This window comes from Erpetoichthys calabaricus, chromosome 15 (assembly GCF_900747795.2).
Source record: "Erpetoichthys calabaricus chromosome 15, fErpCal1.3, whole genome shotgun sequence".
NCBI classification, from domain to species: Eukaryota; Metazoa; Chordata; class Cladistia; order Polypteriformes; family Polypteridae; genus Erpetoichthys; species Erpetoichthys calabaricus.
Genome location: NC_041408.2, coordinates 66713731 through 66728457, shown reverse-complemented (window position 1 = coordinate 66728457; position 14727 = coordinate 66713731). Strand labels below are relative to the sequence as shown.

Sequence of the window (14727 nt, the reverse complement as noted above, 5' to 3'; positions counted from 1 at the left end):
CTTGACTGGAATCCACCTGTGGCAAAATGAACTGATTGGACTGGATCATTTAGAAAGGCACACACCTGTGTATATAAGGACCAACAATTCATACTCCATGTTAGCACAAACACAAAGCCATGAAAGTCTCTCTGTAGACCTCAAATTGATCAAATTGCTGTGAGGAATAGATCAGGGCAAGGAAACAAAACCATTTCTAAAGCTTTGAGTTCTCCAGGAGCAGTGTGGGGAGTTTGGAACCACCAGGACTTCTTAGATTTGGCTGTCTGCTGAAACTGAGTAACTGGGCAAGAATGTCCATTGTCAGACAGGGCTTCAGAGGTCCTCTGCTTAGATGAAAGAAATTGTTGAAAGGACAATCAACTCAGCAACACTCCATCAATCAAGCATTAATGGTAGAGTGGCTAAATGGAAGCTAGTTTGCAGTAAAAGGCATATGACAGTTTCAAGAAATCTGAGGGCAAGAGGAGAACAATTCTCGGGTCCAAAGAGACAAAAATGTAACTCCTTTGGCAGAACTCCAAGCACTATGTCTTGTGAAGACCAAGCATTCCTCATCACCTTTCTAATACTATCTCTATGGTGAAGCATCATGGTGCTGCATCTTGTTACGGGGTGCTTCTCAGTGGTAGAGACTGAGAGACTGGTCAGAATTGAGGAGAGGATGAATCAAGCCAAATACAGTGTTACTTTAAGAAAATCTGCTCCAAAGTGCATGTGACCTCAGACTGGGGCAATGGTTCAACTTTCAGCGGGACAATGACCCAAAGCATACTGCCAAGACAATGTCTGAGTGGCTTCATGACACACCTCACACTGTCCTTGAGTGACCCACACTTAAACCTCATAGAACATCCATGGAGAACTCTGAAAATGGCAATTTACAGACATTTCCTATTTAATAATGAAGCTGTAATTTCTGTCAATTTAGATTATACAAAGTACAGAATTAAGGGTCTCAATACAGATATAAATTAGAGATTTCAGTTTTTGATATTTAATAAATTTGTAATCCTTTCTGAAAACGTTTTCACTTTGTCATTTAAAATAAAATCTCCAACACAATAAAGAGTGCAGAAAGTTGAAGGGGTCTAAATAATTACTGTATCCACTGTAAATGGGGGTTTTGTACCTGCAACCACAACCCTTCTTATATAACTCCACTTAACTTTTAATAATGTATTTATGTTGGCTTATAGCCATGGGACTGTCAAGTGAGTGCATCACATTAGGCTGCCATGTTCTGAGCCTTCATATGTGCTCAACTTCTGCATTCAGTTGACTTCTATATACTTCTGTGATGTTCCATCATTGATTTGTAAATCCATAAACATATTTAGTCCATATTAAATGAAATATACAAAATGAGAATTGCACTAGACGGTGCTGAATAGCATGAAAAAAATTATTATTCTGATAATTATGGGTGTGGAAGAAATCACCTCATAATAGGGTCAACTGGCATCTGCATTTGGACTTAAGGTTTTAATTGTGCCATCTTTCTTCGTTATTAAAAATAATTAAAGCTTCAAGTACTAAAAACTGTGTGTTAAATTACAGGCATCTCAGAATACAGCATGCTAAAGTACCTTACACTTATATCTCTGTACAAAATCTTGAAAGGATAAAATAGCTTGACATTTTTAGCATACAGTATTAATTTCCATGTAATTTGTTTTTTTTTTTTTTCATTTTGAGGGGTCATTATAACTTTAGGGCTATAGGGCACTACCATTTGTTAATACATTTATTTTATTACTTACTACAAACTGAACAACAAAACCAGTATTTGTAAAATATGATTGTTAAATGATATTATGTGCTTGAAAACATTACAGGATATTAAAATATTAGTGATATTATTCTAGGAAAGGAAGTGCCGTTTAGTGACTACAAAACTAAACATTAAATGACTAGGTCGTCATTCAGTACTGGCCCCTGACTCAAGTGGTGTCCAAGTAAGATACTTAACTGTAAAAAAAAAAAATCTATATACACAAATCATGCTACGCCCTGATCTGGTAAGTCACCTTGAATAAAGTTCACACCCAAAATTACAATAAAAAAGTTATTGTTTTATGGCTGCTTTCTTTGTTACTGACATTATGAAGAAATGCACTCAGACAATCATCAAACTATCTGTCACAACAGGAACTCACCTTTAGAATCCATAAGAAAACAACAGCTGCAACCTCCTCCAAAAGTGGATCATGTTCTCTCATAACACTAGTTATACATTAGAAACAGTATTGTAGATCGTATTGCCAAATACATATTCAGTTTTAAATGTAATGTTACTTGGAAAGAATTGCATGATACAACTATGAGCAAAATCATTAGCAATGTATGTGTATTATTTATTTAGATAGTGCTGCTGCCTCACTGATCCCAGAATCCAAGTTTAAATTATAGTTTGGTTACTATGTCAGTGGGGTTTTTTCATATTTCTTATTTTTTTCATATTTTCATAATTAGTGGTTTATGGGCCGAGCAGTGGCTCTGAGGATAGGGATCTGCACTGGCAATCGGAAGGTTGCCAGTTTGAATCCCATAAATGCCAATAGGGACTCTGCTCTGTTGGGCCCTTGAGCAAGGCCCTTAACCTGCAATTGCTAAGCGTTTTGAGTAGTGAGAAAAGCTCTATATAAATGCAAATAATTATTATTATTATTGTATTTCCGGTATCTACAACAGTTTTTTTAAGTACTCTATTTTCCTTCAATTTCCACTGGACAACAACATTGTTGCTTCTGGAAAAGGTTTTTGTGATTCAAACTGAACATAAATATCATCTCAGATTGGCTGTATTACATCTGAATTTGGGGAAACATGGAACTAACTTTTATTGAAGTTAGCATGTTTTAATCTCTCAATGATGCATACACATTGCATTCATTCAACTAAGTTGAAATTGTATTTCTTATTTTTTGTAGGTATAGTTTATAGTTTACCAGAATTGATGGATTTCACTTGTCCTGGTGACACTTTTCCATTGTTGCTGTGTCCTGATGAAAGCTTTCTCCATTCTCGTCACTGAATACATCAAGATTAACAGGAAGGAAGTCCAAATGTGAATGCAGAAAATGAATTTCCAGAAACACGTTGCACTTCATGGTCGTATATGCTTGAGACATGATGCCAACCAGCTGGACGTAGTTTGGTGCTCTGTAGTTGCCAAGCAAATTCTCAGCATCATCTTTGAATGCCTTCCATGCGATTTCCTCTCTCCCTACTAGTAGATCTTCAAACTGTTTGACATTGATGTGTCAGATTTTGGACTAACAGAAAATGTCTTCCTTTATCTTGGTATCAATTATTTGTGGAAACGAGCCTCAGATATCAAAATCCTTCACTTTCCTTGTTCATAACTTTCACAAATTTTTTTATCTGTCCAAGTTTTACAGTACATGAGGAGGAGGCAAAATTATCTTTGTTGGATCAACAAGTGGTTTATGGGCCACATTTTACAGTGCTGGTACTGAATGCTTACAAAGCAGCCAGTTCTTTCAAATGTAATGAGACTCTGCAGTTCAGCAGTACATTCGTAAGTGAAACAAAAGTACTTTGTATATCCCAGCTGCAGTGCCCACACGTTTAGATGTTACAGCTGTAATTGTTGCACTGTATATCACAAAAACAGGTGAATTGCAACAGAGCCATATGTGACAGTAAAGTGTAATGGTGATTCTTGTGATCAGGATCCCAATATCCATAAAATACTCAAAAGTGTTCAAGAAGCAAAATCTCTGTTGTCCAATGTAATGTGCATCCAAGATTCACTGAAGATTCTAAAGTGTCTCAGCATGAACAAGTGAGAGGGGAGTCTGACTGTCTCTAATGATGAAGGCGTTTTTTACTACCTTGTGCCTACATGTAGACTGTGTGTGAGAAACACAAAAGGTCTGGAAAATATGGATTGCTTTCTAGGAAGTGTGGTGTATTCGCTATTAAGATTTTATTAAATAAGACTACATGTTTAATTTTTGTCTCTGCCTCACTGTGAGCCTTATGCATAAGCCACCTAACCTGCCTGCTCTCCAACTGCAAAAAATATCTGTAAACAGTTAAAATGTATGCTGATATTGCAGGTTGTCTTGGATAAAGATGTCAGAAAAATAAACAATAGTTACTAGAATCTGCTTAGATCTTCACAGATACACAGGCTGCTTATGGAAACAATAAATGATGTAAGCTTACTATTTGCTGCCAAGATGCTCACAGAACACAATAAGGAAGGGATGGGAAAGAACAGGCATTAGGGTTTGTAGCGTCAACAAGAAAAATAATCCACCTTAATAAAAGGATAAGTGTCTTTGAGTTTGTGTGGTTGCTATGTCTCTGTTATTCAAAGAAGGTGCATCACAAACATTAGCACTGCTTTTACGAATCCTGTACCAAATGGAATGTAACAGAGACATAGCAACCAGATGGACACACAGCATTGCAAACACTAACACTGAATACATCCAACATCGAGCACCTGCCAAACAGACAGAAATCATCTTATCCACCATAATAAAAGGACAAGTCTATGTGTGTCTGTGCATCTGTGTGTCCGTCCAGTAGATCTACCTCTGACTTTCCAACAGATGGCGCATCACGAACATTTGCAGCAATACATTTTTTCACTAAAAATGTATGTGATGCGGCATCTGTTGGAATGACAAAAGGCAAAGTATTTTATTACTACATGCGTTGCAAAATACATGTATTTTGATGGTGCACTGCAAACACTAATGCTGAGGCCTAGATTGAATACTTTAGATTTGAAATCACTTTGGATGGGTAGCACAGCTAGTGAAAAGTTAAATTAATGTGTAACGTTTAGGGGCCGTTAGAGAAGAGCTGCATCAGCATGCATCTACAAGGGTAAAAAATAGGTTATTCTCAAGATGAAGGTAACACACACAAAGTTTTGGCTGATGAAGGCTATACAGCCAAAATATTAAGTCTCTTATCTTCTCTTCTTTTTCAACAGGGAATAATCTTTACATTTTTTTCCTTTTGTTAACTCTGTATAGATTTAATTTCCAATCACTATCTAAGAGTGTTTAAGAAGTACGCAATGCTAAATCTCTTTTAAAAAATGTAGACATGGTAGAAAGAGTTAAGTTGTTAGCATTTGGAAAACTCCATAAGATTAATGGAAAACAGACTCCCTTGCAAAGGTATACAATAAATTCTGACTCCTTCACTTTTTTTTACATTTTGCTATGTATGACTAATATGTAGCCTTGTGGTAAAATTATTTACATTTCATTTTCCCCATCAAGCAGCACTCAATACACCAGAGAGAGAAGCAAAAACGGGATTGTAGGAATTCTTGCAAAAGTATTAAAAAACTGAAAAGTCACATTGACACCAATATTCAGACCTTTTGCTATGACACTTGAAATTTGGCTCCACTGCATCCTATTCTATTGACCTTGATTGAGATGTATCTACACCTTCTACCCTTTAAGTGATTGGACATGATTGGGAAAGGTGCACACATGTTTATAGAAGGTCCCTCAACTGGCAATGTGGATTGTTTCAAGACAGAAACCTAAGGAAGTCTATACAAAATTCCTGCAGCAGTGAAGGTTCCCAAGAGCATAGTGGCTTCCATAATTCTTAAATGGAGTAAGTATGGATCAAAAATGGCTCTTCCTAGAGCTGGCTCTATGGCCAAACTGAGAAATTGGGGAAGAAAGACCTTGGTAAGAGAGGTGACCAAGAACCCAAAAGTTCCTCTAGATGAATTCCAGAGAACCTCTGAATGGATGGGAGAAACTTCCATAAGGACAACGACCAGTACATTCCTTCAATCTGGGCTTTATATAACAGAATGACTAGACAGAAGTTTCTCCTCAATAAATAATAAGTGCAAATGCACTTTGAGTTTGTAAAAAGGCGCCTAAAAGACTCCCTGACTGTGAGAAATAAGTTTCTCTGGTTTGATGAAACCAAGATCATGTCTTGAGAAATCCAGGCATCGCTCATACTTGTACAATACAATTCCATCTGTGAAGCATGGTAATGGCAGCATCATGCTATGGTATTTTTAGGAATAGGAGACTAGACAAGAGTTGAGGAAAATCTGAACAGAGGGAGGTACAGAGATTTCTTTAAAGACAACCTGATCCATACGGAGGGCTCTGTACCTTTGACTGTACCAAAGGTGCACCAATAGGACAATGAACTTAAGTAAGCACAAAGGAAAGTCAGCACAGGAGTGGCTTAGGGAACACTCTTGGAATGTTCTTAAGTTGCCCAGCTAGAACCCGGACTTGAACCTAATCAAAAATCTCTGGTGGGACCTGAAAATAGCTATCCACTGACAGACTCCATCCCACCTGACACAGCTTTGGATAATCTGCAGAATAGAATTGCAAAACATTATCTCAGTTAGAGACTTAAAACTAAGGTCCTGACTATCTGTGGACATAAAATAACTCTGGGTTTCTTTCAGGATAAGTAAGGTGTTTCAAATGCCCAAATCCAGGAGTACAGAGGTTGTCACCATTTCAGTTTTGTTATTTTTAATAAATTTGCGCAAATTTCTGTTTTTTGCCTTGTTTTTGCCATTGTCATTCTCAAGTTTTAAAGTTGTTTGATGCGGGAAAAAATAATTTAAATGATTTAGCACAAGGCTGCAACATGTGAAACAAAATAGAAAAAAGTTTAGGGTCTGAATACTTCCTGAAGGCAATTTAGTTGTAAAGTACCCCAGTGGTTGAAGGTTTAAAATCAAATTGACTTACTCACATGAATCCAGTCTATGTTGTCAGCTGAAGTTTTTAGCTCATTTTTACATAACGTTGGTAAGTATTTTCCAGCTTATGATCCATTTTAAGTCACTATCTTGGAAAGCTTGTGAGTCCTTAATGGTAGCTTTTTTGCTTTTTTTTTGCTAACAGAGGTGTAAACATAAAGATAACAAACAGCCAAACACCTAACTTGGTACTATGTGTACCTCTGTTTACCATGTGATAACTTATTTCATTCTTTACAAACAAATGAGGGAAATATCATGGATTAAGAGTATTCCATTCACTCTGGCCCACAGAGCATCTTGTTGTTATTCCCAAGAAATTAAAATATACTATGGCAGTAATTTCTTACATGGCAGGACAAAACCAGGATCAAGTCATCAAATCCAATAGAAAACTGGTTGAAATGAAGCCATGCCATTATGGCACATCAGGAGGGGTTTTCCTTAACCCTGCTCTAGGCTTCCCATCATCAGAATGCCTGAAATGAGCTTAGGTTACTTCATTAAACACTGGCTAACTTACAAAGGAATATTTACAGACTGGACAATTTATGAACAATCAGTTTTAAGTGTTTGTGTTTTCATTCAACATAAGGATTTTCGTTCAGCATTCTTTTTTCAGGTTTAGCTTTCTGAGAGTTTTGTCTAGCTTTGTTCAGTGCACACCAAAAATGTCAAAATACAAAATAATCTATTTGTACATTAAATAAAGTCTTCTTATTAATCAGCAATTTACAGAAGAGCCATTTCATCCCACATAAATGGTGTTCTACAACCTGATTCTTTAACCGAGTACCTCCTGAACGGGACAACAGTGAATAAGGTGGCATACTGAGTTAAACGTAGATTATATTTGGATTCTCCACACCGATGTGGTGTTATCTGCCTCCATCTTGTATCTATTTGTATAACTGAAATTTGAAAATTCTTACCTAACTTTAAAAATACATTTGCCCACATACAATGGTCTTTAAAAGGGTGATGAACTCATTTTTCTATTAATCTCCAAGAATAGCTAGTGTTGGAACCCACCTGCATATCTGCATTAGCACTCGTCGATTCCATTGTTCTGCACATACATACCAACTCTTACACATAATATGAGTAATTAATGGCCTTGTCTGGCTCTTGGAGCCAGGAGTGCATCTGGATGTCCTTAAGAAAGGGGCGATCTTTGGGATGTATGCTGAGACATTTCAAAATTAGATCCATGCCTTCTGCTCAAAGAAGAAAAAAGCAGTGATTGACAAATTTTGTGGTAGTAAAAATGTTCTTTAAATGCTTATTTATGGGACTCTGACCTTTGGAGACTGGGGATATAGAGTTCAATCTATTCATGATAGATTCCTTTTCATCGTCAAATTCTATAATCCCAGATAACATCTGAAACATCATTTTACCCAGTGACCACACAGTGGCTGGTTCTGCTTTGTACTTCTTGTAGAATTTCCACTCTGGGGGATAACATTCTGGTGCCCCTAGAGTTATAAAGATAATCAGTGCAGATGTGTCTCCAAGCAGCCATGGCCAAACACATCTGCTTAAAGACACTCTATAACTTACCAGGAGGAAATGTATAATGCATGTTCTCCTGTAGCACATCCCCAGAGTCAAAATCGATCAGTTTTATCTGGCCAGTTACAGGCTCATAAAGGATGTTTCCTGGCCTAATGTCATTGTGAAATACCCCCCGAGAATGGCAGTGCAGAACTGCCTCCACAACCTGACGGATGACACCTCGTACTTGTTCTTCTTTCATGGGTCCCATTTCATCACTCATGAAGTCACTCAAGTTAATGTAAGACTCTGGTCGTTCCATTATAATGAAGCTGAATGAGGTTGTTATGATGTAATCCAACATGTGAACAATATTTGGGCACTTTGGTTCAGCACAAACCTGCAGCAGGAGGCCCACCTCATAGGGAACTTGCTTTTCTTCGTTTTGCTGGTAACAAAAGGTGAGAAAAGCAGATGTGAAGAAAACTCAAAACCATTTACCACAATAATTTTGTGAATTGTTGTTTGGTGATGTTGAAAGTCAAAATGGACTAAATGAATTATAAACGACTAGAAAATGAAAGTAGTTTAAGAGGAATATACAAAAGGAATAGTCAGAGGGCTAGCCAAGGTTAGGAGAACCCAAAATCAAACTCAAAACTTAAGGTTGTTAAGGTTGTGGGTTCAAATCCCACTACTGACACTGTGAGACCCTGAGCAAGTCACTTGACCTGCCTGTACTCCATTTGGAAAACCGTAAGTGATGTAACCAATTGTAATGTACAGTAAATTTTGTAAGTTGCCTTGAATAAAGGTGTCAGCCAAATAAGTAAATTTCAATGTAAATAAACACAGTAGTTTTCAATCAGGTCTTGTGGTATTTGTCTTCTCTGCTGTCCTCTCATCCTCCTTTAACTCCCTGTCATTCTGTATCCACTAAGATGAAATGTTTCTATGTTAATAACACTTTTTTACACAAAGGCTGCCCTTAAGCCCTTGCTCATCGAGTCAGTTTGGGATCATGATTGGGACCTGAATTGTAAGACCACTTTTGCTTCTAGAAATCCCAATTATCAACATGCCTGTATTTCACTCCCCACTGGTCTTTCATTTTGCTCTAACCAGCAATGAGTGTTCTTTTTGGGCACAATTTCTACAAATTTAGCCTTAGCTACGTATAAGTTGTAAATCTCCCGACTCACTATTTTTTATTTCTGAAAATCCCATGTCTGCAACCCTATGGTTCTTGGGCTGTCTGCTGCTAGCATCAATGGCGCACCTGGCTCAGATACTTCCAAGTGGCAATCCCATATACAAGTTGTTTAAGATCACTTGGATGAGAGTGTTGACTTAATGTCCACATAGCTTTGTCTTCTGTTTTTTTATGTGTGCTGCTGTGCCTTTTTTCCTCTATGATTATGGAGATGAGGGGAAGTGTGGTATGGGGAGGGTGTTTTTTTTTATGTATACCATCAGGGCGTTCTGGGGCCAGTGAGGGCAAGCGGCCTTTTCACCAATTTCTTTGCCCTACTTGATGAAACAGTTGAGTATCCACAAGTCACAAGGACCAAGGGTGAACTCCAAAATGCCATGGTGACTCTCATCCCCCAAACCCATGGTGATGCCAATAAAGTCATCAACCCTTGTAATGAAATAAAAAAAAATACCCTGCTGCGTTAAATGACCCGGTGTCTGCTTGCTGTATTGTTAAAAGTATTATCAACACTCCGTCAAGAAGCCAAATCACCCAGGGGCCTATGGGGGCCTTAATCTTAAATTGCATGTGTCGATGTTTTCATGGTTATGTTTGATTTGCTGTAAAACGTATTTGCATTTTATTTCATTAAAATTTGGTAACAAAAAAAAAGTCTCAATTAGCATATGCTGCCCTAATTCAGTGTGTTTATAAGAAATTTAAAGATTTATTTCATGAGGTACACACATAATAAACAAGAATAGTTGCATCAAGTATTTGAAATATTAATTAAAAAGTGGGTTCAATTTAAATGATTAAAATCTAAAAATTCTCAATTGTAATAGAAATGTGTCATTTTTCACACTCTTCTAGAGGTCCATAATGGGCTAGATCCCTATTAAAAGGTCAAGATCTACTACAAAAATTCAATTAAGTGTCTTGAAATGTACTTACCACTTCTAACCACATGCTGTCTGGAAGCAGTGCAATCATTTTAATGGCAACCTACAGCAAAGACAGAATTGAAGGAGGATCAGAAAGTTTCATCTTTACTAGGCTTGGTCAGCACTCTATGAAATAACACATTTTCTCAGTACATGATATTCAATATTCAAAAAAGATTAACATGCTAAATATTAAAAGTATTAGAAAAAAATAGGAATTCACTTACTGCAACATCATCTGACTTTCGGTTAGCACGCATAACCTGACTATAGCGCCCATCTCCAAAAATATCCAGAAGATTGTATTTCTCACACACCAGCTTAAGGTCTAAAAGACAAAACCAGTCATAAATGATCACTTCAGCAGACTGATTTACACAAACTTGTAGTCAAGTTAGTGTGGCATGACATACCAGGGTCTTCCTTCATCTCAGAAATAGTAGGATAATAAGATTCTTCATTATTCTTCTCATCCATAGCTTCTTTTTCTTTCTGGCAATAATATTTAATTTTAGGTTAATTATAATGTGATTAGATATATTGAAAGTGTAATACAAGGGATTCCAGAATAAAGTATGAGAGACTCACATCTCTTTTGGTGTTTCTTTCAACCAATGTATAAATCGGCTGTCTTTATTTATAGCTTAATTATACATGTAATTACTATGTTTAGCTATTTCTTATTAGACCAACTGGAAATAATTAGCCATTTGTTTTTTTTAGAAATGTGGCAACAGTTTTGAGTTTAGTTTAATGTGTTTGCTCATATTTACCACTTTTAAAATGTACATTATATTCAAAAGGTATTCACAGCCCTTCACTTTTTTACATTTTGTTATGTTGCAGCCTTTGTGATAAACCATTTACATTAATTTTCCCATCAGCAAACAGCACTCACTATATTAGAATGGCAAAGCAAAAACAGGATTTTAGACATTTTTGCAAATTTATTAAAAATTAAAAATTGAAATTTCACACTGACACAAGTATTCAGACCCTTACCACTTGAAATTTGGCTCAGGTGCATCCCATTCTATTGATCATCGCTGAGATGTTTTTATCCCTTGTTTGGAGTTCACCTGTAGTCAATTCAATTGGCTGAACATGAATAGAAAAGGCACACACCTGCCTATATATGAGGCACCCAAAACTGACAATGTCTGTCAGAGCAAAAACCAAGACATGAGGCTGAAGGAACTGCCTGCAGAGCATAGGGGCAGATCTAGGAGTATTAAAGGTTCCTATGAAAACAGTGACCAACATAATTCTTAAATTGAAGAAATTTTGGAACGATGACTCATCCTAGAGCTAGCCAAACCAAGTAATCATAGGGGAAGGGCCCTGGTAAGAGAGATGACCAAAAAAAATGATAATCACTCTGGCTGAGCACCAGACAACCTTTATTAAAATGGGAGAAACTTCTAGAAGGACAACCATCTCTGCAACCCTCCATCAATCTTTGCTTTATGACAGAGTGACATGACATAAATATGGAAGCTCAGTTAAAAAAAGGGACCTAAAGGACTTTCAGACTGTGACAAACAAGATTCTCTGGTGTGATGAAACCAAGAAATATATAGAGTCTTGTACTTGGAGAAAACCAGGCACTGCTCATGTGTAATACCATTCCAGCAGTGACACATGGTGGTGGCAGCATCACACTATGCCATTGCTTTTCAGAGGCAGGAACTGGGATGCTAGTCAAGGTCAAGCTGAACAGAGCAAAGCACTTAGATATCCTTAATGGAAACAAGTTCCACACTGTTCTGAACCTCAAACTGGGCCAAAGGTTTTCCTTCCAACAGGGCAATCAATGAACCTAGGCACAAAGGAAAGACCACACATGAGTGGCTTAGGAACAACTCTGGGAATGTTCTTAAGTTGCCAGCTGCAGCCCAGACTTGAATCCAATCAAACATCTCTGGTGGGACCTGAAAATGGTCGTCCAACACTGGTCTCCATCCAACCCGACAGGGCTTGAGAGGATCTGCAGAGAAGAATGGCAAAAAATCCACAAACCCAGGTGTGTGAAACTTCTCGTGTCAGACCCAAGAAGACCCACGCTGTAATAGCTGCCAAAAGGGGCTTCAATGAAGTACTAAGCAGAAGATCTGAATACTTGTGTTAATATGATATTTCAGGTTTTTCATTTTGAAATAATTTGCTAAAACTTCTAAAGTACTGTTTTAGCTTTTTCATAATGGGGTAATGAGTGTTATTTGACTGTTTGGGGAAATAAATCAATTTAAATTATTTTAGCATAAGTTTGCAGCGTGCCAAAATGTGAAAAAAGTGAAGGGGGTTGAATACTTTCTGAAGGCGCTGTAGATTCTGGATTAATACACAGACTGCAATAACAAAGTCTGAGCAGTCATAAACGTTACCTTAAAAACAGCACTATCAGTTCTGAAACAATTGATTAATGCTAAACTAATATGTTTGATTTCAGACAGGAAATTAACAATTAAGAAAATGCAAAAAAAGGAGGGGGAGATTTGGAAAATGAAAGCACCAGGTTTTTACACTTTTTACATTTTTTACTAGATAATGATGCAAATATAAATATTACAACAGCAAATGTTACAAACCTAACAAAGGGATTCTCTGACCAAACAGATGTTAAAAGCATGTTCTTATGAAAACAGTTTCGGAATGTTTGTTTAAATTAAAATACTGTATCTTGAAATTCACTAATTCAGCAGTAGTAATAATGTGTTAACATTTATTTAAAATGTTGATTTTAAACAGTGTTTTTCAGTTACTGGAGAAAAAATGTCAAATACAAAAATTTGGAATATGCACATTTTAAGATACAGTAGATCATATAGTCCATGGTGATATCATCCTTTATAAACCCTATGCTGAAATCTCCTCAAGATTATAACATTCCCTTTCATTTGTTGTTACACTGGATAAATCCAAATGTCTATCAAATTAAATATAGGACTTGCATTAAATGTAAATATTTATGAATGCCAAAACTAGTTAACAAATGTTAGTTGGGTAACTACTGTACTTTATGGTTATGCCAGTATTTTAAAGCTCCTCCTACTGTTACAGAAAGGTCAGGTCAGTCTGGGGAGCATGAACTTGTACAGCGTGTTGCCGCACAACGAGACAGCTCAAGAATGTGGTTGGCAACTCCCCAGGCAGACACACAGTGAAGTCCCACACTCTGGAAATGACCATCCATCTGCTACTGCCAGGTAATACGTGGGAATACCCTTGGCCTGGTCCAGCCACTCGGGTCCTCAACAATGAGGATCCTGCAAGCCAGATCACTCTTGGGTAATCGTGCTACATGGCTATGGTGCCACAACTGACACTGCCTCATAATGCAGGTAATGTGCCTCATTCGGGACTCGATAAGCAACTGCTCATTCAACACAAAGTCAAACCAGCAGTACCCAAGGATTCTCCAAAGAGACACAGTACAAAAGAAGTCCAGTCTTCGTGTCAGGTCACAGGATAGCATCCATGTCTCGGAACCATAAAGTAAAATGGGGAGCAGTAGAACTCTAAAGACACAGACCTTCGTTCTTTTGCAAAGATATCAGGAGTGCCACACACTCCTTTCCAGCGACCTCGTGATCTCCCATGCTTTGCCAATCCATCTACTGACTTCATAGGAAGTGTCACCAGAGCACTGAATGTTGCTGCAAAGTAAGTAAACCTCTCACCTTGGTCGACACTCTCTCCGCAGACACTCACACTGCTGATGGCTGTGCCCAAGAGGTCACTAAAAGCCTGGATCTTGGTTTTTATCCAGGACACTCGCAAGCTCAGACACTCAGACTCCTCACTCAGTCTCTCGAGAGCCCTGATCCGAGCCTCCATTGACTCCAATATCATCAGCAAAGTCAAGATTCAGTGAATCTTTCTTCACCAAAAGATGCCCCACAGCCACTGGACCCTATGACCCTCTGTAAAGCTTGCATGTTCTCCCCAGGTCTATATGGATTTCCTCCCACAGTCCAAATACATCCAGGTTAGGTAAACTGCTCCTGTTCTGGTTAAGTTGGCCCTAGTCTGTATATATGTGCTCACTCTGCAATTGGCTGCCACCCTGGTATATACAGCTTTTTGTATAATAATGGAGTCATAGCTGAAATACACTGTATGCCCATACACATTATTTTTCAACAATACATATTCTGTGTGGGGCTGGTTACTTACCTCTTTCATCAGCTGTTTGTTCTTTTTGAGCAACTCTCTAAACTTTTTGTGATGGAATTTTGCCAACTTCTTTGCCATCTGAAGTTTGCATTGTAACTCTTTAGTTACCTTTTAGGAACAAACACACAGAATGAGCCTTTTACTTTTAAATGTTGACAGTA

The 14727-nt window shown here is 37.6% G+C and overlaps 1 protein-coding gene across 1 annotated transcript; it reads right to left on the bottom strand.

Moving 5' to 3' along the window:
- Nucleotides 1–7534: 7534 nt before the first annotated feature.
- LOC127525944 (serine/threonine-protein kinase pim-1-like) lies at nucleotides 7535–14669 on the bottom strand. The gene is made up of 5 exons (XM_051919321.1): nucleotides 14567–14669; nucleotides 10804–10882; nucleotides 10618–10718; nucleotides 10401–10451; nucleotides 7535–8699 (listed from the first exon to the last, which is right to left on the bottom strand). The coding sequence occupies exons 1-5, from the start codon at nucleotides 14642–14644 to the stop codon at nucleotides 8307–8309; spliced, it is 702 nt and encodes a 233-aa protein (XP_051775281.1). The 5' UTR covers nucleotides 14645–14669; the 3' UTR covers nucleotides 7535–8306.
- Nucleotides 14670–14727: the final 58 nt, after the last annotated feature.